This window comes from Poeciliopsis prolifica, unplaced genomic scaffold, assembly GCF_027474105.1.
Source record: "Poeciliopsis prolifica strain line A6 unplaced genomic scaffold, Auburn_PproV2 SCAFFOLD028, whole genome shotgun sequence".
Classification (NCBI taxonomy): Eukaryota; Metazoa; Chordata; class Actinopteri; order Cyprinodontiformes; family Poeciliidae; genus Poeciliopsis; species Poeciliopsis prolifica.
The window spans coordinates 2,521,463-2,548,714 of NW_026562403.1; the positions used below are offsets into that span (position 1 = coordinate 2,521,463).

The following is a 27,252-nucleotide window of genomic DNA, read 5'->3' on the forward strand; positions in this document are numbered from 1 at the left end:
TCATGTACTAATTTGTATACTTATTTCTTACATAGTCCAAGTGAATATTCAGACACACAAAAACACAATTCTCTGCCATCTGTCAAAGATTTCAAAGACTAAAAAAAACTCACCTATGCATTTTCTTTTGTTGAACTGATAAATGCAACAGTGCCCTCACTAAAAAGTAAAGCAAATTAGCCCAGTTCTAAAGTTCTCCCAGTATTTGTGACTTTGCGCCAAAATGCATTTCTTTCCTTTAATTAAAGGCACACAATGTGAGTTGGATTGCTCACATTCTGAATTTTCAAAACAAACAATTTATAAAAGTCTAATTAACTTTAAAGATAAATCTCACATATATTCTTGCATGCTTTAATGTAAGCAAAAAACTCAGACTTTCAAATAACATAAATGGAAATTCAAATTTGGAGTAAAGAAGTTTATCTGTGAATATATCCAATTTATTTTTGGCTCAAATGGCAGCTCATACACTTTAGTGAAGTTTTGGGAGTCCATCTCCCTACAAATCTTGTGTTTACAGCAGAACAGTTCCTTCTGGAAAACAGCTTTTCCTGTTGGGTGTTTCTTGCTTATTCCATTTGCTATAATGCCTCCTAATGAGTGTTTACAGATGAACTTGCACACAGATTACGCACTCGAGTTTTTTTTTTTTCCTATTTCCGTTGATACCCCTCCCATTCATGCTGTAGCACTTCCTCTTAAAAGTGAGACATCGAGACGAGAGCAAGATTTAACTAGGTTCTTGTTATTTACTTTGGGATCAATCTTAATCATGTTTGCATAAGAAACTAAATTTATAACTCATGTTAATTTTCCAATTTAAAGAGGACATGTAGTGTAAATAATGCATTCTGATACGGCATGCAAAAAAATGACTTCATTTTAAAATGTTTAAATTTGCTATTTTAGTTACTTTCTGCCTGAAGGGATCCATTCGACTTCACTTTCTTACAACAGTGAGAAAAGCATATAACTCTTCTGGATTAGTTTATGATTAATATCAGTTTTTATTTATTTATTTTATTTCCCCATAAATACAGCTATTTGCTTAAGAATGAAGGGAAAGACGTAAGGTTAAAATTTTTCTTTAATAGAGCTGGGTGTAGTCAAAACGATATTCAAATAAATCAAAAACAGTTAGCTGACAAGGTACCAAGTGTCTCTAATAATATCACAACCACATTATTCTGTATTCTGGACATGATAATGACCACACATACATATTTAAGTCTCTCAGATATACAGAATCACGTATATCTCATAACAAAGCAATAATAGTATGGATAATAAGTTTACCTCTGAAACATTTCTAATAAAAGAGGGAGTGACCGATATCTACACAACATACAAATGAAATAAAGGTTTCTCTATGTGATCATTTACAAAAAAAAAAAAAGGTTAACTGTTATTTGTTTTTGTGTATAGCAGCACAACATATGTTTGCTCCAGCTTTCTAGCAAATCCATCAAAGTCATCTGGTTTAGCAAGCAGTGCTTTTCAGAAGATGACTGTTCAGCTGTTGAGTTTGTGCACAATCAGAAATTAGGGTAAACTTAATTTCTATAGTAGAAAACTGAAATGCTTAAGTAAATATCGAAATTGTTATATATTGCTATCTATTAAGTGAAGTGTTTGAAAGTGTATTTTGTGTGCAAAATACACTTGTATCATTCGTGTATCATTCAATCAAATATAAATAAATTATTTTTGTTATTCAATATATTTACAATATTTTCATTAAAATGTCATGTAATATCAAGGGAAGCTGTTGTTTGTTGTTTTCTTATCTGATGGTGGCACTTTTGACCCTCCATACATTCGCTTCCTGTAAATCATGTTTTCCAACAGGGGGCAGGAGAGGCTTACGATAAAAATGAAACTTGTTGTTCTGGGCGTGTCTGATTTCCCCCAACCGTGGTTCCAGTGTAACCAGAGCTTTAATTGACTATCTGTATGCTTCTGTGTTGTTTCGTGTGCCTTCGTCCTCCTTTGTGCAGCGATGCCAACTGTGGACAGCTTCACAGTCAACTGCGACGCGCTGAATGAGGAGGGGACGTTTTCCGCGGGAGACCCTGTGACGGGACAGGTCATTCTGTCCCTTTCTAAGGAAACCAAAGCTCAGTGGCTGTTTGTGAAGGCCAAAGGAGACGCAAACGTCCGATGGACGCGAAAGCGCGGCGAACACACGCATACGTACTCCGCGCACCGGAGATATTTCAAACTGAAGGAGTTTTTGATCCCAGAAGGCAAGGAGGGTAAGCTTTGGTAGGACCGGTCACCAGTCCTTTACAAATACACACAGGACAGACAACCATGCATACAAATGTTCACACCGAAAGACCATTTAAAGACATTGATATCACTGAGAGTCATTGTTTTGGACTGTGTGAAGAAGCTGTATCCAGAGAAAACACACACATGCACACGCACAACGTGCAAACTCGGTGCAGAAAGACTTCAGGCCAGGACTCGAACAGACGACCTTCTATCTGCAAGGCAACTACGTCAACTATGCCCTGCAGGCTAAACACTGATTCATTAAAGTATTTTTAAAGATTTAGGCAGTCAGTATGAATATTTTTCAGAAAACACACACAATAAAGAGTACTATGAAAGTTTTCGTGGCATCAGGGCCACTGTAGTTTGAGACACCTCAACAACGTGTAATTGCAGTTGTTTACAAAAAGTAAATAAAAAATTGTGTTTTATGCAGAATGTATTTCTGCGTTCTGCACCCTGCCACGGTGAGGATATGTTTGTGTGTGAGGCAACAGAAGGAGGCGTTTTGGCAGGCTGCTGTTCATGCATGCACCCCATAGAATAAACTCTTATTACAACTTCCACATCAGTGTAAAGAATATCACTTCACAATAAAAATGTTTGTGTGAAATAAAAGATCAGAAAGGCTTTATAGTTTAACTAAGTGTACCAAATTTCATATCTGGATTTCCAGAAACCGTTTTGCCTGAAGGGACCCATGTTTTCAAATTCAGCTTTAGGATCCCATCTGAGTAAGTATTTTTTTGGCTACTCTAGCCACCTCTGATTGGAGCTTGTCAATGAACACATGACGTTACGTCAACCAGACAATTCACTAATGGGTCGAATGACCATAATCTTTTTGTCATACAGAAACATGCCATCGTCTTTCAAAGGAACTCATGGAAAAATTGTCTACAAGCTGGAGGCCAAACTGTCCAGGAGCTGGAGGATGGATTCCACTGCAGAGAAGGAGCTCATTTTTGTCTCAAAGTCCTCAAACTTCAACACTCTTTTAGTGCGTATCATATTCCATGAAATAGTCAGTCATGAAATAAGTCACCCCAAATCCTGCTGTTTTACTTTTGGATTGGTGACATTTGTGGATATTCTGACAAAGTTAACTTTCTCTATATTTTTCCTCCTTTCAATAAGCTAGACTTAGACCTACATAAAACACGATTTATAACTGTGCATTAAAGTTATTTAATATCCTGTTTTATTTGCTTTTTTGACCTGGCTATGTGTGTGTGTTTTACATTTAGAGTTGGAAATGGTAGCATGATGACTCAGCCAGGATGTTTTTTGTACAAGCAGGCATTTTGGTTACGTTCAGGATGACATATGGCTGAATGAGGACATAAAGTGGCAGAAGTGAGAATTAACTGCATTCTCTACCATTTTCATTTATGGCAACCATATTAGAATTCTAACTTTAGGGGCATCAACTCTTGTTCAGCTTTGGACTTTTGTCTTTTAATTGACTTCCTATAATTAAAATGCATCATCAGGTGGAGAATGCCTTTATGACAGTCCTGCTTTGAAGACTCAGTGATGTTATAGCACTGCCCTAGTTTGCAAATAATAGTCTAAAAAAGTCTATTGAGGTGAGAGGCTCCACTATTAGCCGTGCCATAGATGTTGGAACATTGTCTTCATGACTTTGCTATGACTGTGTTCTTTTTCTGTCCTCCAGTCACAGCAAGTTGGTTCCACAGAGAAGGAGATGGGGATGTTCTCTAAGGGACAAGTGCACATGGATGCCACTGTTAACAAGACGGTGTACGCCCCAGGTAGTTGGATTCTTTTTTTCAATTATAAGCTGTTTTAAATGCTGAAGAAGGGCCATCAGTTTAATTTAAGTGACGTTTACTCAGGTAAATATAAACAACAATGCATTAATGGACCTTTATAGTTCTGCAGCTGTTTTTCTAAACAAAAGTAAGATACAAATCTAATTGTGGAAATATTTTCCAATAAAAAATATGCACTTACCCTGAAGCTAAGTAACTACAACAACCTTCCGAGTATTCTGAAGAAAGCTTAGAAATATCTTTAACACCAGAGGTATATTTATATTTGCTGTTAATTAAGATTTATAGCTCAAATTCTATGTAGTGATTGAAAACTTAGAGAAACGTCAACAATTTGAGATGTTTTTCCTGACAGGTGAAACTATGTTGATATTCGCAAAAGTCAACAATGCCTCTTCTCGAGACATGACTCCCAAATTTACCCTGGCGCGGAGTGTTCAGTTTCGGGCTCAAGGAGACAGCAAAAATGAGGAATACACTGTCGAGAAAGTGGTCGATAAGGTTATCAAACCCCACACCCAGCATGAGGTCAAGTGTGAGATGACGATTCCCACTGATGAGATGCATTCCATCGAGAACTGTGAAATCATCTCGGTGACACACCAATTAAAGGTACAACACAGAAACGTGTCAAATAGAACTTTTCATTTTTAAATATGCAACTTTGCCGTTTTCAACAGTTTTTAAGCCATTTAAAATTGAGTCATTACTTTTTCATGATTTCTCACAGGTATATCTGGACATCAGCTTTGCCTTTGATCCAGAGATTATCTTCCCAGTGGTTATTTCACACCCTACTTTAGTCTTTGGTGCTAATAACAGTGGGCCTGTGGGTCCTTATCCTGTTGGTGCTTTCGGTGGTCCAACCAACAGTGACTTCCTTCCCCCTGCAATGGCTGTTGGTCCTTATCCTGCACCACCGTCTTCAGGTCCCTATGGCTACCCAGGTGCCCAAAGTCCTTCAGCACCTCCACCTGCATACCCAAATAATCCACAAGGGTATTATGGTCCGCCAGGGCCTTATGCTCCTCAGCCACCTCCCATATATGGGGCCCACACCAACCCAATGCCACAGGGGCCTTCTCCATATGCAAGTCCATTTTCACCCTCTTCATCCTCCACCATGCTTCATCCTCCACCGCCTGCGCCGATGTTCCACGTGCCCCATTCAGGGCCCCAGGTCCAGCCACCTTCTTCCTCCGTGTCTCCTTCAGCTCCCACTTTCAACCCAATGCCTTCTGCTCCAGACATGACGACAGACTTCCTGGCTCAGACAAATGATTTTCCCCCGGCATACGCATCACTCTTCCCATCTTCGACTCCGGAAAAATCAGATACAAAATAACTACCTATTTAAATTATGGCTAAAACATATATGGAACCACATAGGCTTCATGAGCATTTATGAATGCTCTAAATGTGTTGTTGGAGAGTGACATAATAAAGCCAGTGTAATCAATATTAGATGTATGATGAAGTATACTGTTACAAATGATTTCTGATTAGTTCAGTTGCTTTTGGCCTTTTATTCTGGTGACAATAATTTAACTAAGCTTATATTCTCAGGATACCTTCCGATAAAATGCCTTAACATTTAAAGTGTGCTTTTAGCATAAATTTATACCCGTCTACCTCTGTATCAATTGTATGTAAAGCATGTCAAAAGCTTGCATTTTATGGATCTAATGTTCAAATAAAGATCCTTAAGTAATTTCTATGCGTTTTTTTTTTTAATGGTAGATTAAGGATTTGGTAATGTCAATTTTGATGAACTGATAAAAATATATAATGTAATTTGAATGACAATTGTTTAGCTGCCTGCTAACTCAAACAGTTAAACATTTTCCCAGTCTAATCGTTTAGATGTCTAGATATGGCAAAGATGTTTTTTTCTGTACTTCAACCATCAGAATGGGATTTGAATGTTTTTTGAAAATAGTCATGTCACTATTTGTTTCAGTATTGATTTTCATTTTTGTTCATTGAAAAATCTTGCCATAGTTCCTTTGTTGAGATTCTTAGTTTATTCATTTGTACACTTCCTTGTGCATTTGCACTTATTTTCTTTTAGGTCATTCTCAGGCCTTTTGGTACTTCCCTTTATCTTTAGTTCACCTCACTGTTCTTCAGCTGTTCCTTATTTTCATTTGATTAGGCAACTTTATTTCCACAGTATTTAGGTTCCTGGATTGGTGCTGCATTGTTTTGCTATGTACTGCTACTTTTGTTTTTTGCCTGCATTTGCTGACTTGCTCTGCCCAAATTGTTTTTTTTTTCTTTAAGTTCTTGTATTTTATTGTAAAGTACACTATTTTGCAAGTCTGTCACTGTGCTTAGGTCCTCTTTAAACCTAAAAAAAAGAAAAAAAAAGAAAAAGTTTTTGGTGCCTGAAGTGGTGGTCTGACAATCTCAGAAACTTCTTATCTGCTTCAAACGTATCTTAGGTTTACAGAGAATTAACCAACAAAGAGAAAGACGTGGATAAAATGCATTGTTGATGTCAAAGTACATAAAAAGAAAACAAATGGGACAGACTGGAAAGGCAGCAATAGTTCAAATGATACCTGATAAAACATTTAGATAATGGACATCACTGTTTCTCCTCTCAGCTTAGAAAACAAAATTTTAATCTCAAATGAATTTCCGCTTTGACATTCAGATTGCAGCATAAAAATTTAGTGTAAACCTGAACGCGCAGATCCATTCTAACACTGTACTAACACTTCAAGTAGATTGTGGTATAAAGGATATTAAATCAGCACACATTTGGCCCCTTTGTACCAGTTGAGCATCAACTTGCTGCTGAACATCTCCATTGGTCACTGCAAAATTAAAACAGTGCAAAAGGTCATCAATAAATATCTTAGTTGACTAATGGGAATTACCATTGTATTACTTCAAAAGCTATTTTTACACACACACGTATATGAAATGATAGTTCCACTTGCCCTACATCTTAGCCTGAGAATGATCTTTCTAAGCAACACACAGTGCATCCGTGTCCGCCCCCGTGGGACCCGGAAGCAAGGTTGTGCTTTCAGAAACAACCGCTGGATCATTTTACACCGACAACAGGGGACACTAACATGTCAATATGTCCCGAATTAACGACTTCAGGATCATTTGTGAGGACGCGAAGAGAGATGGCGCTTTTTCCGAAGGAGACGAGGTCGCAGGTTTGGTCTCTTTTAACCTTTCAAAAGAGACGAAAGTCAAGAGCGTCAGTGTGAAACTTAAAGGAAGCGGTCAGGTTTATTGGACTGAAGGAATCGGAGACGACGAAACGTCGTACAGCGCCAGCAAGAGATACCTTAAAGTCAAAGAATACCTGGTGGTGGAAAAGACAGAAGGTAAGTAAAATAAGTGTGACCTGGTGGCAAAGAGTGACAGGAGCTCAAGCTGGCGTCAGTTTCTCTTTAATTCACCATCTGCATTTCACATAATGGGCCATCGAGGTAAAGTCAGTACCTGGCATCAAACAAGCCGGGGTGATCCTCATTGCTCTGACGATTACCCATAATACCTCGCTCTTTCTCAGGTGACTGCAATGCAACGTTTTACCAGGATTTAACCTGAACCATTTTAACTATATCACACATACTGGGGATAATTGCTTTTATTCCTGTCACATTCCTATGAAGGTGTTCATATGGAAGTACGTGTTAATGGAGGTCATATTTTGGGGTTCTCTAATAAGTTAAAGGTAATTTTATTTATGAAGCACATTTTCAGCAAGAAGGCAATACAAAGTTTTTTGCAGGAATTTAAAGGAAATACAAACAAAATGACTAACCAACGAAAAGAGCAAAAGAAGAAAAAGCCAATAATGTTGATCTAATTCCTTAGAAAAAACTTGTTCAAATTAAGCTGCCAGTTAAGCATAATTTTAAAACAACAGCAGTCTTTAGCCTTCTATATTCTATCTTACGTTATTGCAAACTGGCAGTAAATTATGCTGATTTATTTACAATTTGTGATTTTGGCATTCTCGTTTATAACTAAATTACTGGAAACAAAGAGCAGAAAAAGGGTAGAAATAGCCGAGATAAGACAAATGGGATGTCAACGTCTCTTATCAGTTTGGGCAGGAAGAAAGCATGACAGACATGTCCGATGTTGAAACAAGAAAACAACAGAAAATAGTTGTTGGTTACTCCCACCTGTGGAATTTCCATTATTAACGAGACCATAGACATCTGATGTGTTAGTCCCTGTGTCAGACTTTTAAAAATTCCTCCTTAAAACAACAAATTAAGAACAAAGTGATTTTATATTACAGGTACATTAATAAATGTATAATTAACAAATATGTCATTTGTTCATTTTTAATTATGCTGAAGAAATTAATGTTGGTCAATAGAATTTGCTGATATGAAGAACCCATCAAAGAAATTACAATATTTCACAACATTTATGTCAACATTTGAAGTTGTGACATCAAAATAACCCAATTTGGTTTCGCAACATTTTGTTTTCCCACAACACTTTTTTGTTGTTGTTTTTTAGAATGATTATTTTATAAGCCTTTCACTGAAATGCTTAATTTCTCTTCTCAGGCAGCGTTCTTCCTCAAGGGACCAATCAGTTCAAGTTCAGGCTTCAAATTCCACAGGAGTAAGTGTGATTTTCTAACACATGCCATGAACTGGTGAAAATGGTGTTATTATTTCTTTTTACACTCATGTCCATACTTAAACGTGTTTGCCCTGTCAGGGACTTGCCATCCTCCTTCAAGGGGATGCATGGCAGCATTGTTTACACAGTTGAAGCACAGATATGTAGGAAATGGCATTTGGATTCTACAGTGCAAAAGGAGATCCAGTTTCTTTCAAAGTCCATACGAAACACTCGCCAAGTTGTGGTAGGTGTGACTCTCTGGTGCTGTATCACATTGTTGAACAAGCTTACTGAGAAATATTTGAAAGGTTTGTTTTTGTTGCATATTGTAGTGTCCACAGTCCAACTCGATAACAGAAAAGATAGGAGTTTTCTCCAAAGGAGAAGTCCACATGACTGCTTCTGTAAACAGGAGTGTTTGCTCTCCAGGTACAGTTTAATTTTTCTCATTCATTTCAGGGGAGAGAAACTGTTAACAGGACAATTCCACATATCTGGCTTTTATGCAGGAGTGGCAGAAAGAAGCCATTTACTTAAAGAAAGTCAAGTCTTTTGATGTATCAAGGACATTTTGAGGTGCCAAAAGACTTGAGATAGGGGTCAAAGTTTACATTTGAGCAGGACAGTGACCCTATACCTTCAGCCAATTTTTTGACATTCAACTGAAGGATGGCCCAGTTAATACTTAGATCTAGATCTAACTATGTACAGGTTAGACCTGAAAAGGATGGACCAGTTAATACTTAGATCTAGATCTAACTATGTACAGGTTAGACCTGAAAATTTAGCAAGGCTCTCCTTCCACTCTGTCTGAAATTTGTGGGCACTGTGTTTACATTGTCATTCCTGGTCAACAGTAAGTTTACTTACATTCAGATTTTTCTGTTTCTTTAAACAGGTGACAAACTAATTGCTTTTGCCAAAATCTCTAATGGTTCCTCCAAGTCAATGAAACCAAAATTCAGTTTACAGCAAAAGACTGTTTACGTCGCTGGGGGTTCCAAAAACATCACCGACTCTTTATGCAAAAAAGTCGGCGACACCATCAAACCAAACTCTCAGGAAACTGTGTCCTGCACCATCAATGTTCCTCCAGATGCTATCTACACTCTCAATAACTGTGATCTTGTCTCTGTTGAGTATTACCTCAAGGTATGTAAATATCCACCGGTGCTACACACATTTCTTTTTACCTTGGGTTTTCAACTTTTCATCACGGTGCTTCCATATGAAATGTTGATTACAACCAGCAGCATGTCAACCCTGCTGGAAAGCTGTGATTTTGCTTCTGTACTAATTTTTTTATTAGGTACAAGCCATAGGTATCAAAATTAAAAGAAATTGACATAATCTGTGTCTAGTAAGTCAATCAAGAGGTTACATTTTTAAATGCAATTAGTGAAATAAATTAAAGTTTTCATCATGGTTTAACTGATTGACATGGACCTACACAATATAAACTGGTTTTATTCATGTCTGCATTCATCAGGTGTACTTGGACATTAGTTTTGCCGTCGATCCAGTGGTGGTGTTTCCCCTGATAATCGCTCCTGCCGTTGCACCTAATCGCTGTGAGGAGTTGGGGCCTTACCCAGGTGGTCCTGCAGGGCCCCCGAGTTCCAGTGGCTTCTCATCTGCAGCTGCCTACCCCAGTGAATTTAATCCTGAACCCATAAGCACAGGTGCCTGTGGGTACCCCACACTGGAAGATGAACCCCCGTCATACCATTCTCTTTTTTCCAATGGCCAAGAGTGAGCCAATTCAAAGGGACTGAACTTAAGACATAAAATGTAGTCAGAATTGACGCTTGTGTCAATTATGTCATTATCTTTAGCAATGTGCACTAAAGGAGGACTTTCTGGTAAAATAAAAACTTGTTTGCTTTCTCCTGATTACATTTGTTGTGGAAAGAAGAAATAAAGTCCACTAATATCATTCAGGCTTCCAGTTTCTTTTAGTGATGAGTGTGGCTTTCAAACTCAGATGGTACATTTATGCTCGCTAAAGTCATTAATTATCCATGGAGTCTTTCCACTGTTCTGGTTTCGCCAGACCGAGTAATAAGCAAAGTGCTTTGATTACTGTTTTCCCAAATTGATTACGTTTCACAAATCAAATAAAGTCTTTTGCTTGTCACAAATAAAACAATGAAGCTGAAAATGCTCTTTTGTTGTTACTAACAGAATAAATCTAACTGTGTATTATGCAGTGTACAATCTTGACTGATAAATACATATACATATCAAATCATTTGTTCCTTTATAAGCATCTTAACTCTGTCATCCTGAAAAGAGACACTTTATGTGTTCAATGTTCAGATATGGAGGACATTTCTCAGAAACATCCTCCTCTTTTTCTGAGGCGGTCAAGAGTTTAATAACTGCAATTGTTAAACACTTATACCTGACAACTCCAGTTAATTCACTGCATGTACTCAGATGCCCGGTATTGACTTAAATGTCATTGCAGGGCAACAAAAACACTCCAATTTTACCCCAATGCCAAGACAGAAGACATCAAATCAAATTAAAAGTGTTGTTAATGAAATCTACCATCTGATCTTTTTCTGTAAGATCAGCACAGTAGTCTATTTTGAAGTCCACAAAGAAAAAAAAAACGGTGGTGCTTTTAAAAATTACAGAAATCAACAGTTTCACTTTATATTTAGTTTTGTATATATTGACAAATGTTTCCCTGGCAAATACTTTTGGAGGTTTCTGGCAACACGCAAGTATTTTTCTTTGTGTCCTTGTCAACACAGTCTTTGTCTGAGATACAGGAAAACATCATGTGATCATGCAGGCCCACAAAAGCTCCCCAGCTTCTCATAGCAACGAGTCAGAATGTTTGATTCGAGTGGCAACACTGTTTTCTTCTACCAGCAGATTTATGCTCTTTAAACCTCATTAGCAGTCTATGGAGTCTTGGCAGAGTGGTTGTAAAGCGACGTTCTCTCCTGGCAGTGTGGGAAACAAAGAGCCTTGGGGTAAAAGGACAAGAGTTTATCTTGTCCTTTGGTGTAATTTTATTTTGTTTGTTTTTTGCCACTTTATATAGCAAGAAATATATACTATATAACATTATATATAGATTTGCAGCATTCTTTTTATAAAATGCGCATTTTTAATTGGCAACAGTAATTACTTAATTGATGTGTTTACTGCATTGTGTTTTAATAAAATATTATCCTCATCTTTCTGCCTTCTGAGTCTCAAAACAGTTCGAAGAAATGTTTATAATGTAAATGTAAAAATTATCTTTTTTGTTTGTTTGTTTTTTTTTTACTTCACATAAATGACACGTGCATTGTAGCTAAGTTAGCGTTTACTTCATTTGCAGATGATCAATCTCAGGATTGGGGCAGCTTCAGTCTGACGATGGAAAAAGAAATAAAAGTAATAGAGAAATGAAATGAACAAATGGATTAAAAAAAGCTAAACTCATGCTAAACAGTATTAAAATTGTGAGAGTTTATGAAATCAGATTTTTGCGAGTTGACTTCAAATTCCTCCCAGTAGATGAGTATTGCTGGATCACCATCACCCAGTGAAAGAGCCGCGTTGTCGCAGCATGGTGCACTTTCCACACTCATCCCCAACTTGACACTGGGGAGAGATCCTGATGAGCGCTGTCACTGTCACTCCACGAGGCCTGAAAGCTTCCACTGCTGATGCAGATTGTTCATTGATTAAAAAAAAAAAATCAATGTAGCTGTTTTTCTGACGGTGAATTGTGCAGGACACGTCTGCTATGTGTTTGAATGGGACTGTATTTATAGACGAGGAATATTTGAGAGACAAAACAATATATACAATGAGCAATACATCACAACTGACACTTAACATTCTAAAATAAAATGTGTGGGGGGTTTTTCTGATTACATAATGCTAAAATTTGAAGTCAACAAAGGTTTCAATTGTTTTGAATAGTAGGGGACACCATGTCCCCCAGAAGTCCCTCCCTTTTCATCCGTCTCTTTGGAAAGTTCAGCTCCCTCCCACTTGTTGCTACTGCTCACCGTCTGTAAGGACAAAAACTCCTGCTCAAATCTGCACCTGCCATCGCTATGAGAGGAAAGGAACTGCTTTCTGAGTTTTTGCTTTTACTTATCTTTTTGAAAGGTAAAATCTGACCCCATTTGTAAAAAAAAAAATGCTAGATTGCACTGACTTTGTGTAATTGAATACGGAGATTGTTCATCAGAACATGCCTCCTTCATGTTTCTCCCACAGAAGTGTCTGGATTAAAGATTCGGAACAAGCTTCTGGGCAAATGCCTGCAGGTGCAAGAAGGAGCAACAGGAGGTCAGGCTTCACTTGGAGAGTGCAGGCCAGGCTCGTCTGTCCAGGAATGGCGCTGGCTCCCAAAAGTCCAGGCGCTCAGCAGCCTCCACACCGGAGAATGTCTGACTGCGCCGACGGAGGAGCAAGAAGGCATTGTTTTGCGGCCCTGCATTTTCAAAGACAGAGCTGGTGGCGAGGATGTGGAAAGAGAGGTGAGAGGTCAGGCTTGGACTTGCACAAAGAAAGGCCACATAACTCTGATAGAGAACAGGCTTCACTTGAGTGCCTCAAAGGATTCCACTCTGGTTTTTCTGCTGAGGGAACATAAACAGGTAAAGATTTTGTTTTACTTCACTTAGTAAGTTGAGTCTAGCTGGTCTGAAACGCCTTCAGAGGTTCTCATGGTTCCCCCTCTTTGCTAGCAGGGCAGCAAGTGGCGAGCTCTCCACAACCAAACGTTGTGCAACGGGAGAGACACTGAAGAAAACCCAAACCAACTTTATCATCACGTGGAGGGGAAAAAAACAAACATTTCTGAAAGCCCTTTATCAGAAAGACACATGCAGGTGAAAACATGTAAGAACCAAACAGAAGTAAAGATGTGCTCACTTGTGTCTTCCTTCAGATTGCTGCAGTACTAATCTTTTTTTTAAAAAATGGCTGTAAGTAGGCCTTACATGTTTTAATACTGATTTCTGTTGGCAGTTAACAGTTCAACAGATGTGGATGTGTCCATATAGTCATTCCAGTTTTTAAGTGTGGAAACCAAAGTATGAAAAATAACCTTGGGGGAAAACAAAGTTTGCATTAATTCATCTAATTGAATTATGACCCATGAAAGACTGATTTTAATGTTCTTCTTCATCATGGTGAACTGGTAGCATAGGCCTACACCATAAAAGCATGGTGTCCATTACTGCTGCAGTATAAACAAATTATGTAGCCATTATGCCCATCTGATGGATTTGTCAGATTTTTTTTTTTTTACTTTATTGACAGCAGGTCAGGTTTCAGCCTGACTGTCTGAAGTGTTAGTTTTCCAGTGAGAGAGTCAGCTACTCGACTCAGGCCAAGGGAACAATGTGTAGAATATGGCAGTAAAACGTAATTTGGATGAAAACTGCATTGAATTTCATTTACATTTCACCTTTAAACCAGTATTATTGGTTCTTTAAAGATTCAAGAAGGATAAAATAATTTATTTTCAGCAATGGCCTCAAAATGACTTGGGTCTCTTTGTATTGTTCTTACGTCCAGATGAAGGTATTTTGGACTCTGAATGGACAGAAGCTTATTCTGTAAAGGACGTGACGATTCCTTTTTCTTTAATCACCAAATCTCCTGCAGATCCTACTATGGTTTTTTTCACTATGGACTATGGTGAGTTGATCAAACTGTAATCCTTAAAATGATTGAACGTTGTTACAATTGCTCTGTATAAATCCAAGACCAAAACAGTTAGTTGCCTCATCTTCTGCAATTGCTCTACATAACCTCTAGATGGAAGCAGTTCTTTATGAATTGTGGGTAAAGGTCTGTGAGGTAGAGCATGCATGAAGAGCAAGTTACAATATGTGAAAGCTGATGTAAGATATAAACTGGTGTCTTTAATTATACCATGTGTTCAGGAATGGGATGGAAGATAACCATGTTGGTGTTGAGCTCCATGGCTCTGGTCCTAGGAGCTATAATTCTCATCCTCAATGTGTACTCCAACAGGTGAAGATGGCAATGCACACATGCACACACACAAGACACACTAAGCATGTCATTCAATTGTTGAATGAACATTTACTTTACACAACATGCAGAACAAAAGCCCGACTGCAGGGGTAGGTTAACTTTGGTACACAAGCCACATGCGGTTCTTCAGTATTTCACTTCCCCCTCTCTGTTTCTTTATGTTGTGCCAGGAGGAGAAAAGTGGTTTGTGTCTTGAAGTCGTACACTCCCACACCAGAGATGAGCATTCCTGGATCGCCAGCGCCCAATGAAAGAGCCGCCCTGACCGAGCATGCGATGCACTTTCCACACTCCTCGCCAAGCCTGCCACGGGGGGAAATCTTGATAGAGTGGAAGGATGGCACTGTCACGCCACTATATGAGGCCTGAAAGCCTCCACCGCTGATGTAGATTGAGAGCTTCGTTGTTTTTCTGTCAGTGACTCTGGTGCAGAGTTAGATTTGTTACTTGCTGGTTATGTTTGAATGGGAGTATATTGTGACGGGATAGATACCAAGAAAAATAAAGCAATGTAGTCCGAGTGTGTTGCTGGCACCTTTAAAGATGTCCTGTAGATTGTTTTGCAACCTACAGCAGTACACATGTAGGGCTCAGATAGAAGATTGTCTTTAAGGAACTGGAAGATGAAAAGCTTTGTGTAGTTGTCATACATTTGAGCTCACACTAAAATTTGGGCTATGGATAAAAACATAGTAAGGATGACTAACTGGAAAATTGCAAAATAATGATTTGGGGTATAATATGCCTTTTAGTTTCTTATGAAATCATATTCATGATGTTGATTTGTACTGTTTATGTAAAAGATGACATTGTCTGTTGTGTGTCAAGGCATAATAAAAAATGATGAAGTCTTCACCAGGCTCAGAATATGTTTAAATCTACAGATATGTAAAAAGAAAGGAAGAAAAATTGAAAATATATGTGTGCTACTCCAACTTGCTATCTCACAAGGAATGTCCCAGTCAAGTTTACCAAATCAATTACATTTTATGAACTGATTGTGGACAAGTATGAACAGCAGAGGATTTAATTTTTCTGGAGGATATTGGTGTGCTTTCCAGATTGGAGAAGAGAAGTAGATGATTTAAAGAAGAATTTGATAATTAAAGAGGTCGCTTCCAAGACATTTCAAGTTGATTTATAGATGGGGAAACTTTCCAGAGTCATGCAATAGCCATATAAAAAAGCCATAGAAAGGTTAGGTTAAACTTTACCTGTCTGAGTTGGCATGTTAAAGTTCACCACAGTGCAGTTACAAAAAATAATGCAAAAATGTAAATGCTTGTTTGAAATGATTATTAGAAGAAAGTGTTTTTTTTTTAATGAAGTGCGGCACAACAAAGATTTTGCAAATGAGCCTCTGAATTAAACCCGTTCTATGTTCTTTGCTAAACTAGATATGTTTAACTTTACTGTAAAACAACATCCTTATGAAAAAAAATCTAAAGCAGCAAATTAGCACAGATTTTTAAGTGTCCACTGAGATGGTGGAGGATGACATTTTGAAGTCATTATTCTGCCACAAGATCCTGGCGCCTTCCATTCATTGAGTCATACATGAATTATACTGTAAACTTGGAGTCTTGGAAGACTTTATACAGTCAAATTTGAGGCTATTTTTTTTCTGACAACTAAAACTTGACCAGACAGGAAAGTGAAACATGACAACACAGCTGTAAATCTACAAGAGTGGCTGAAAAAGAAAATAATTGAGATCAAATCAAAGTTAAAAAAATGCTGTGGTAGGGCCTTAGAAGGCTGTGCAGAGATTGATGCCTGCAAACCTTAATGAGCTGAAGCCATGTTATACTGAAGATTGAGCCAAAATACCTTCAGAACCACATAATTGACTATTAAATCCATATAGAAAATGACTATTTGGTTTATCAAATTATGTGTTTTTATTCTTTCGCACTTAGACCGTCTACTTTCTTCTTGTTTTACTGTTTAAATATTGACAGCATAGATGTTATGCAGTACATTGATTTGGGATACATTTGCAAAATCTTGGTAAACAAACATTTGTTTCTACCCTGATATTTAAAATCCAGTCCATGAAAAAAAAAACGTCTATGTGTATGTTTCTGCTTTAGTGGTTCAAAATCAAAAAACAAAGCAGCCACTGCTTAAAAAACCTGCCATTGATCCTACTGTTCTGGCAAATTATCGGCCTATTTCGAAGCTGCCTTTTCTTTCTAAGGTTTTAGAAAAAATTGTATACCATCAGCTGAAACAGTTCTTAGATGAGGATGGTATTCTGGAGGTTTTCCAATCAGGCTTTAAAACTCTCCATAGCACAGAATCTGCTCTAATAATAGTTTTTAATGACATCCTTCTGGCATGTGATTCTGGTAATCATGTTGCTCTGATTTTACTTGACCTTACTGCTGCCTTTGATACAGTCGACCACGACATTTTAATATCGCGATTACAGCATATTGTAGGTATTGGTGACACTGTTCTTAATTGGTTCAGGTCCTACCTGGAGGACAGAACATTTTCAGTAAATGTTAGAGACTCTGAATCATCTACTGCTTCAATGCCATATGGTGTACCACAGGGCTCAATTCTGGGCCCAATACTTTTCTGTCTTTATTTACTGCCGCTGGGTTCTATCTTCAGGAAACATGGGATTTCATTTCATTGTTATGCTGACGATTGCCAGATTTATTTTCCCCTGAAGCAGAAACATGTCCAGTCAATCAAACATCTCCTGGCATGTCTAAGTGATATTAAAGCTTGGTTGGCTTTGAACTTTTTAAATTTTAACGAAAAGAAAACAGAGGTGATGGTGTTCGGACCCAGTGGCTCCTGTGAGTCCTCCTCTGTTGACCTGGGACCCTGGGAGGTGTATTTTGAACCTCTTATTACAGATCTTGGTTTTAAAGTGGACAGTGATTTTAAATTGGACAGCCAAATTAGAGCTGTGGTTAAGTCCAGTTTTTATCATTTAAGATGATTGGCATCAGTAAAATCTTTTCTTTCCAGGCAACATTTTGAAACAGTAATCCACGCTTTTATTTCGACTTGACTGGATTATTGTAACTCTCTATATCTGGGAGTCAGTCAGTCACTTCTCTCACGTCTGCAACTGGTTCAGAATGCGGCTGCACAACTTTTGACAGGAACTCGAAAGAGAGAGCATGTAACCCCTGTCTTGGCATCACTTCACCGGCTGCCTGTTTATTTTAAGGTCCGTTTTAAAATTCTTATGTTTGTTTTTAAATCGCTGCACAATCTTACCCCGGCTTACCTCACTGAGCTTCTTCACCCCTATATATCTTATCGGTCTCTTAGGTCTGTAGATCAGTTGCTCTTGGAGGTACCGAGATCTAGAAGGAAGCTCAGAGGGGACAGAGCTTTCTCTGTCGTGGGTCCTAAGCTATGGAATGACCTGCCTTTGTAGGTCAGAGAGGCCCCTTCACTGTCCACTTTTAAAGCTCGTCTTAAAACCCACTTATTTCACTGGGCTTTCAACTCCAGCGAGATCTAGTTTTATATTGTATGTTTGTTGTTTTAAACTGTATTTGTTTTTATATCTATTTTATGTACAGCACTTTGTATCAGCTGTGGTTGTTTTAAAGTGCTTTATAAATAAAGTTGGTATGGTAAATACATTGTTTAGTGTGCAATGAGTCAATATGCCTCATTAAATTAACTCATTATTGATATTATAATCGGGATATACCTGTATGGTTATCCCTTTAAATAAAGGGATAAATCATCCCTTTATGGTGATTAAAGGGATAAATCCTTTACTTAAAGGATTTATCCCTTTAAATATAGGATTTATCCCTTTAAATAAAGGGATAAATCCTTTATTTAAAGGATTTATCCCTTTAAAGGATTTATCCCTTTAAATAAAGTGATAAATCATCTCTTTATTTAAAGGTATGATAAGCCATCCCTTTAAATAAATAAATGAGCAAAATCATCTCAAGGGATTCATCCATCACGCACTAATTTAAGAGGAAGTGAAGTGAGAGTCAGTTTCTCGAAGCACAGAAAATGTCCCACCAGGTGGAGTCTTTTTCTAAAACCAAAATGGGTTTGAAAGGAGGAGCTCCCCCCCTCCCCGCCCCCGTGTTATACAGGTTAGTTTGCACCGTAGGCAGCATGTACTTGTTTGGACCGAAACTTTCACAGTTTTTGAATGAGACTAATTGAAATTCAACACTTGCAGTTGGGAGCAGCATAATTGCTCTTTATTACTTTTTCTTCCATAAAGTTTTCAATGAACACAAAAGCCGTCAAAACCTCTGGCTCCCCTTGGCTGGTTTTCTTTATAATGATGAGAGGATTTAAAGTTTTCTGAACACGCCAAAGCCTTGAAGTTACAGAGAACCCAACACCCCTCTAAGCCACGGCTGCGTGTATGGATTAGGACAACTGCTTTTTAAAGAATGCCTTTACATTTGTTTAATGTAAATATCTTGTGATTTTAAGTTTTAACACTCTGGAAATGAAGTCACCCAGTCTTCTCTCTTTTTTTTTTGTCGCTGTTGTTTGTGGTGAAGCTGCAACTATAATAGATGCATGTTTGCAGGTGGGGCAAGTAGGGCAGAACAGGGTGTGTTTTGCACCTGTATGAATAAAGGGCGTGTGAAAATTGACCCAGCGCTCAAAACATGTAGCAATGCATAGAACAGGTTTCCTTTAAAAAACTCTTTAGACGACTACTGTCACTAAAGGTGCTAATTTTTACATTTACTGGCTTAAACTGCACGCTTGCTCAGTCCAGAGGAGAGTAAAAAATATCCAAAGGATTGTGTGCACGCCACATGGAGTGAGAATGTTAGCAATGTGCAAATGTTGGAAGTTTCTAAAAAAAATGCATGGAAATAAAATATTGACACTGGTAGATGTGTAAGCCAAACTTTTGGGATAAAGTGTCAATGTGGTGCAGTGTATTATTGGCACAGAAACAATGTTGCACTTTATTAAAAAAATTTCAAAAAACATTGTGCTGATTACACAAGAAGATAACTTTTTTTTTGTTCATGTGATTGTAGGATTTTTTTTAGAAAAAAAAGAACAAAATTATGAACAGTTCCAAGTCCAAATACCTGTCCTGAAACCATCAGGTTTTGGATAAAAATCAGAAGTTGAAGTGAGGTAAAATATTTGAGCCTCACAGTGAGTCCAGCTATTCAACCCAACAAAGAAAATGACTTCAATATGTGGGAGGCATAAAGACTGCTAGCAAAAAAAGACTGAACCCTGTTTTATAAAAATGTTTTTTCTAAGTATTCACACAAATGTAATCAAGTTTTTACATCTTAATGTTTTCTTACATTTTCTCAATTATACATACATTTTTTGTTGCGCTGTACCATAAAAACTCTTCATTTTTACATCACTAAAACCTGCCACAGGTTTTTAAAAACCTCTGTACAGATTGCAGTCAGAAAACAGGAAGCTGTAAAAATGATCGTTATACTGCAAAACAGTCTGAGGACAAAATTTGCCTTTAAATTGTTCTCCCTGCTAAAGGGAGGAAAACACTAAACGAAGGAACAGAGATGACCAAAAACAAGTGTATTTCCAAGGATTAAAGGTTCATGTGCATACTCTTTTCTTTGACACTACAACCACGTTTTTTGTACAATTCAGAACAATTTCCATCTTTGTTTCATTTTGCAGTAAAGCATCAGAAAACCAACAATGATTAAAAAAACAACAACTTTGCAGTCCAGCCAAAATGTAGGCATCCACAAATCAGCTTCAAACTCTCATTATCACTTGGTTGAAGCGTATCTGTCCACAGAGTTGATTTTTTTTTTTTTTTTTTTTCCATTTCAACCTCTCCAACATTTTAATAATATCAAAAATCTTTCAGAGTAGTTGAGAGACAAGGTGGCACATCTGGAAAAGACTTGAATGGACTCTAACACCATCAGCAAGAGGCTTGATAAGAAGGCAGTGGCTGTTGGTGCAGTTACTGTATAAAAATATGTAAAATGACCTCCAACTGTCCTCTGTTTGGCGCTTGCAAGATATTTGCTCCTGGGGTGAGAATGAGGTTGCAGAAGTAATTATGGGACCAGCACATAACTACACTGGAGGTTGTCAATTATGGAGCAAGTTGGAAAACGCAGTCAACGAAACCGTCTTTGGTAACACACGATGGAGGGGAAAACCTCCAGCCCAGTCCAGACCAGTGAGCCTCCAAATTATTCAGGGAAGACTTTAGAGAAAGTGGTGTGGTGATGTGGTGAGATCAACATATCAAGCAGCTCAGACATCAGTTCCATCAGTAACACCTGGAGTAACCAAACTCCTAAAGGTCAAAGGTAAAAACACTGAATTCTGGCTGCTCCTTTACTGTGTTAAGTTGAACTCAATGAGAGGTCAGTGGACGACGTCATACATTTTTAGAGAGCCTTAATTGTCTTCTGAGGCAGAGGACTGCAAAAATATATACACTTTTAATAACCATGGAGTATACTGATTATTAATGATGTCAAAACTTTACAAACGTTGCACTATAATGTTCCACAAGGATAAATCATCAGAAAATGTTAAATTATGAGTTGTTAGTGCATTTCCAGTTTTTGTTCCTGCTAAAAAAAAAAAAAAAAAGGGACAGTGAGAGCAAATTTTTCTCTGAATGTCAAGATAAAAATCATTTAAAGTAATCTTGACCAGGAATGTCATGTTCCCCAAATCATTCCTGGTTAAGGTAATTATTTAATAGTTTGGTTAAGCTTTTGCCTGCAAGATTGAATACCAAGAATTTAGGTTCGTTAGATTTGGAGGAAGTGTGTATACTCACAGTTATGATGACACATTCATTTTCACACTTTGGGATTTTCTTTGGTTCAAAAATGTGAAAAAAAAAAAACAAAAAACAGAGTAGGCTGAACAGGGGTGATCATAAATTTCCAAACAATTTTCAGGACAGCAAACTTGTGTTTTTATTACTAAAACATGGTTTGGTCACACGTTTTTGTCATCCTTTCAACAACGTTTGGAAACTGGACAGAGACAGTTAGTGGATGTCACTTAGGGACATAAGTGTAAAGCTGGCTGATCATGAACACACAACATATTTTTCACATTTTCATTTGAATAAGAATTTGAATATCATCCATAATTTCCCCTATACGTGTAGTAAATGCGCACGTTCCACAAGAAATTCCAATAAAATACATGGAAGAAGTTTGTTGATGAGAGAAAATATGAAAGAATTGAATTGGAATATTTTCTAATATTACCAGCCCTGAAACACATCAAGTTTATTCAACAGTAACTGCATCTTGTTCCGCCAGTGAATTTTCATCAAGCATGTTTTGATAACATGTGTCTAATTCCCTGTTTTGTTGTCTTGTTATCTGACCTAAGTGGTTTATGTAGCTGTCATTTTCTTTGGACTTGCTTGGATTTTTGACCCTAAATATTTGGAAATCACACATGGCCTGCACATGGTGCTAACTCTTCCCTCAAGTGTTTTCTGCTCTTTGTTACAAAACAGCTTATGAGCGTCCTGGTCCGTCCTTTTGGCTTGTGAGAAACATTTTGTGACTCTATTAAAACAAAGACAACATTTCATGGTGCTGAACTTGCAGTTCTCCTTCTTGTTTTTCCGTGTGCTCTACTTTGAAACATGTACAGAAATACAGTGGATTTATAAAACTGTACACGTACATGTTAAAAATGTTTGTGTGAAAATCATTTTGTGGCATTCTCTTCATTCAGTTCTATTTAACTGAAAAACTGTCAAGACTGTCAGGCTAGAAAAGGTAAAAAAATAAGTTCTTGCCATGGATGCGTAAGTATGCATCCATGGCATAGGTAATCTCAGCAGGATGATGAATAAAGATCAAACAGCATACTTTTTGATCTTTAATCTTTTTTTTTCAGTAAATGTTAGATGGTCTATAAGTGTATATCACTTTTTCAAGTCCAGCAAGACAGGATTCAGCTTAACCGTCTTGGACATTGGATACTTGTATTCTTACTGCCACTGGTACCACTGGTGCAGTGGCAGTAAGAATACGAGAGTTTTGCTCAAGGACACAACAACCAACACAGACAAGGCGGGGGTTTGACCTGGCAACACGCCGGTTACAGGACCAACTCCAACCACTGTTGCCCAAGTAAGTCTTTTCTAGCAGTCTATCGTCATATGACGTCATGATTTGGGACCATCGGTTCAATACTATTGTGTAAAAGTTTGTCAGATTGGAAAATACATATGGTTTTGGGGTTGTTTGTTTTTTCAACTCTATTTCATCTGGTTTATTTCCATATTGTCCTAGTTAATTATAAAAAAATATTTTGGAATAATCTTAACTACCTTAACTAAAAAAAATAAAAATAAAAAAAATTAGTTTTATTTAGAGACAAGTAATGCCTCCACCACCATATTTACTTTGGTCATAGAGTGTTTCTGGAGTTGTGCAGCGTTGTTTTTGTGCATAATCAACTTTTTTGTTTTGGCCACAGATTTTACAGAACATAATTTCTCAAGAAAAAAAATATTTTTTTCAGGTCTTAGGGCTTGTGATTGAAGAAAAGTCTTCTGTCATTTCATCCAACCTACGAATTATTATGAATTACCACTTTTCAGGAGATTCCTGCTGACACATGAAGAACACAGCCTGCCAGAAATCCCTGCAGCTCATTTGATCTTGCTGTCTTGAATATTTTATATTCCAACCTCCAAACAAATGGATCTAAGAAAATACGAGTAAAATCCTTCCTGGTCAGCTGGACTTTCTCTAGGATTAATCAGATTCACTGTAGTTGATGGCAGATTTGAACTTAAGACAAGCTCGGTAAAATAAACAAGAAAGCTTTTCAGCTCTAATTAGTTTTACACCCAGTAATGAAGTTAAGTTTAACACACTGCTTTTTCACATTCTCTGCAGTATTTTACTTCGGTTGTGTAGAATTTGAGAAGTCAGTCTGTGTAATTTAGATTTCTTGATTTAAGAAAGCTGTGTTTTTCATTTTTACATCTGCATCAGCTTGTTTGTCATTTAAAAAAAATGTTATGCAACATTAAAACCTGGCCAGGTGTAAATGCTTTGATGAGCGTTTGGCACAGGTAATCTCAGCAGGAGGCTTTGCAGACATATTGTACCTTAGCCTTTCAAAGCCTAGTAAACCAGGTAGGTAAGATGATGTTTTAAAGACAAACTTAGAATTGTGTGTTCAGATTACATAATTCAGTCTTTTTTTTTCTTTTATAACCTCAATAAGTAAAAGTAGAGACATGTCAGCCTCGCCTGTGTGAATAATATGAAAGAGTCATGTACTGGTTTTCCTTGTAAAGCACCACGGGCCTGCTGAAACAGGAATCACTGTTTCTGCATTAGTTTATTGTCAGAGCCAACTTCTTGGCCTGTCTTCACCCTTTTATATAAAAAATAAATAAAGGCATGAACAAACAAAAATTTGTTCTTCGTAGGAAAAACATCAAAAATAAAAAAAAATAAACACCTGAATAGTTCACATCTTCATCAGACTAAGTAGTGATGAGAACTTTGAGGTTACAACAAGATTGCTTTTAAGATTGCTTGATGCCAAGATTTGTCCATAGAAACCTGAAATATTGTACAAAAACGTGCTAAAGCCAAACATACCCCATAGATTGATGTTTATGCTGGAATAAAAGTGAAAATCCAAAGTTTACATGAGAAAAAAATTCTGTACTTATGTCTACATGCTAAACATCCCTGCACATAAATTGCACTGCTTGGTTCAGAACCACACAGAGGATGTCTGGTATATAAAAAGAAAATGTCAATATATTTTGATGAATTACCATTCAGCCTTGCTAGGTCAGTTTCATATCCAAAAGAAATGCTTCTCAGCAATGTTTTGCTTTTGGATATTGAACTGATTTAACCTTTACTAAGGGGCTTCTTTATACAAGAAGCTCTGAAAGTAAACATGTTATCAGAGAATAATTATTATTAACCAGATGCTGTGCATTTGGTGTTTTTTATACATACATTTTCAGTTGTCTAGCTCAACAATTTCAGTTTTTGTCAAGTCTCATAAACTGTGGATGTGCTCTGGTAAAATGAATGCATAAAACCATCAGCTGCATAGCTGGATAAGTACAACTGCAGAGTTTCGACAGATAGTGGTTTTATATTTTAGTGCGTTTCATGACAAACTGAACACACAAATATGTGAGCCAATAGCTTCAGATGCCAAAACCACATTCACTAAAATGAGCCTGAGGAGAAATGTGTCACTGACCCACCTCTCCTTATGGTGGTTCAAGTTGACGTCCCCTGTATCTTTCCAACGAAGACCAACGCAAGTCAACACACTGCGTGTTTTGATGTGTGATCGGATGAGAAACCACCTGGAGTGAGAATAAGGGGCTGCAGTGGAAGCGTCTGATAGGTTGAACCTGAGTGACTACTCTGCTATTTAATGCCAAATGTTCATGCTTCACATGGATGTTTTTTTTTTGTTTTTTGAGGTTAAAACAAAGTGTCACTGACCCACCTACATAACATTTTCACTTGGAAAGAAACCAAGTGATAGCCTGAACTCTTTACATTTTGTCAATAAGCTTTAATGTATTTCATTAGGATTTTTTTAACCAACCACCTCCCCCAAAAAACATACCTAGAAAAGAAAATGTTTGTTTTTTTAAGCCTTTTTTTTGTTTGTTTGTTTGTTTTACACTTACTATATAAGAGCATAAAAACACATTTGCTGTGTTTTAGCTTTTCAATTTGTTGTTAATTTGATTTTTGATTAGCAACAAAAAGCTCTCCTGTTCACAGATTCGTTTTTATTTAAGAAGCCCTAATAACTTTCTGGTTACACAGTATAAAGAATACAGCGTGTGTGCAAAATGGTAACAACTGTTACTGTTTTTAGATAACAGAAATACTCATCTAAAAATGTATGAATCAAGTCTTTAAGTATTAATACTAGTAGTTGGATAAAATATCAAAACATACCTCTCTGGTTGAAGGATCTCGGTCTTTCTTAAAACTAGAAAAAAAAATCAAGTTTAGGCTCACAGGGAATGCTGGTAACTTTTTCCAGATATGAAAACCTTTTATTGTCTACTTTGAGTGATTGAAGTGGGTGTGACTGAAAGCAGCGCAAGCACAAACAAATTCAATCAGATGAACTAGAAGAACATTTTAAATTAGGTGGTTGTTAATAATTAGAACCCCAAAATGTTCCTTACATTTGCCTGACGGCACTTTTCATGAAGTGGTTTTAGATATTGCTCCGGATTGCAGAGAATGTTTTTTGTAGAGAATATTTTCCTAAAGTAAAGCATGCTGGTATGTGTCCACTAAAGCCTGGAGCAGCGAGTCGTTCTCGGTGTTGATGGGAGCCACATGTTTACGGCCATAAGGTTGAAGGATGTTGATTGTATGACGTCTTTGAAGAGTCATACTGGTGATGATATTGGTTCTGGTAAAGTCACTACACATTGGAGAATGTTGCATCACTGCTGAAGGAGAATCTCCACCATCAGTCAGTGAACTAGTTCACTTTACTTGCATGAAATCCTTTTTGCATTTCCAATGCCCCTCATCTGACCTGCTTTAACTTTTTGCAACCCACTTGCATGAGAAAATTTTTACAGGTTGGGAAAAGTACACCCACCACGTACTCAGTTTTGGACTCCGCCCTCTTCTGTGGAAAATACCAGGTTTGTACATGGGTTCAAGAATAAATTGCTACCTCTGTCTGTCAGTTATGTGACATTGGGAGTTTATGTGGGTTAATTTGACACTGAGAACAGCTGTCTTTCAGGAAGCTGTACAATACATGTCATTAATTTCCCATGTATTGTGTTCCCTTTTTGCTACTTTTAAGCCGCCTTTATGTCCAACATGAACGAGGACATGTTTATGTTGGACATAAATATGTCCATGTTTAAAAGAAAGTTTAAAAGAAACTTAAACTTTTTTTCTAAACTTAAAAGAAAATGTTTAATAACTTTTTTATTGAGGCATTACATTCTTATTCTAACACAAGGCTATGAATGGCCTATGTCTGTCAATGCCAGCAGCATAATTTACTGTGCAACTTCTTATAAAGAATAATTACACCCAGACTGTTTTCAAGCCTTTATTTCTGTTAATCACTAATTATTCTCCATTTGTCCCTAATTTAAATATGGCAATTCATTTTCTTAGAAGATTGATTTATTACATTGCAACAAAAATAATAGCACCAAAATGTGGGTCCAATGAAATGCAAGTGAAATGTCTGCTTAAAGATTGATACTTTTAAGTCAGTGCTTCTCAACGTTTCTGGGCCAGCACACCCATGTCCATTACCCAGGTCTCTTACCGCACCCCCATCATAGATAATCATATTAATATCACTTTCACTATCTTTGATTTATATGGCTGTTTCTGTATTTATCGTCAAAAAGAATTTCCCAGAGAACAAATTTCCATTTCCATTCAGTTTTCTCTTATTGGTATTTTCGTCTCCCGGTTTATTCTTATGCTAAAACAACAGGAAAAATCCCGGTATTCTGATGATTTAGATTCAAAAGTGTTGTGGTGCTAGCTTTTCATGCTGAATC

The 27,252-nt window shown here is 37.3% G+C and overlaps 3 protein-coding genes across 4 annotated transcripts; all 3 read left to right on the forward strand.

Annotated features, from left to right (window-relative positions):
- Positions 1-1,905: 1,905 nt before the first annotated feature.
- Positions 1,906-5,788, forward strand: LOC129372210 (arrestin domain-containing protein 3-like). Its single transcript, XM_055049324.1, has 6 exons — positions 1,906-2,258; positions 2,957-3,014; positions 3,136-3,280; positions 3,959-4,055; positions 4,432-4,688; positions 4,807-5,788. Exons 1-6 carry the CDS (start codon positions 2,003-2,005, stop codon positions 5,419-5,421), a joined length of 1,428 nt encoding a protein of 475 aa, XP_054905299.1. The 5' UTR covers positions 1,906-2,002; the 3' UTR covers positions 5,422-5,788.
- Positions 5,789-7,100: 1,312 nt separating this feature from the next.
- On the forward strand, positions 7,101-10,629 carry LOC129371909 (arrestin domain-containing protein 3-like). The gene is made up of 6 exons (XM_055048766.1): positions 7,101-7,426; positions 8,633-8,690; positions 8,790-8,937; positions 9,026-9,122; positions 9,592-9,845; positions 10,183-10,629. Exons 1-6 carry the CDS (start codon positions 7,171-7,173, stop codon positions 10,447-10,449), a joined length of 1,080 nt encoding a protein of 359 aa, XP_054904741.1. The 5' UTR covers positions 7,101-7,170; the 3' UTR covers positions 10,450-10,629.
- A 2,078-nt stretch (positions 10,630-12,707) lies between these two features.
- On the forward strand, positions 12,708-15,575 carry si:dkey-245n4.2 (uncharacterized). 2 transcript variants are annotated; one of them, XM_055048760.1, is made up of 6 exons: positions 12,708-12,815; positions 12,927-13,309; positions 13,400-13,553; positions 14,235-14,357; positions 14,606-14,696; positions 14,891-15,575. In XM_055048760.1, the coding sequence occupies exons 1-6, from the start codon at positions 12,761-12,763 to the stop codon at positions 15,087-15,089; spliced, it is 1,005 nt and encodes a 334-aa protein (XP_054904735.1). In that variant the 5' UTR covers positions 12,708-12,760; the 3' UTR covers positions 15,090-15,575. The 2 variants fall into 2 exon arrangements, with proteins under 2 accessions (XP_054904735.1, XP_054904736.1); XM_055048761.1 differs by having other exon boundaries at positions 13,403-13,553.
- The last annotated feature ends 11,677 nt before the right edge of the window (positions 15,576-27,252 follow it).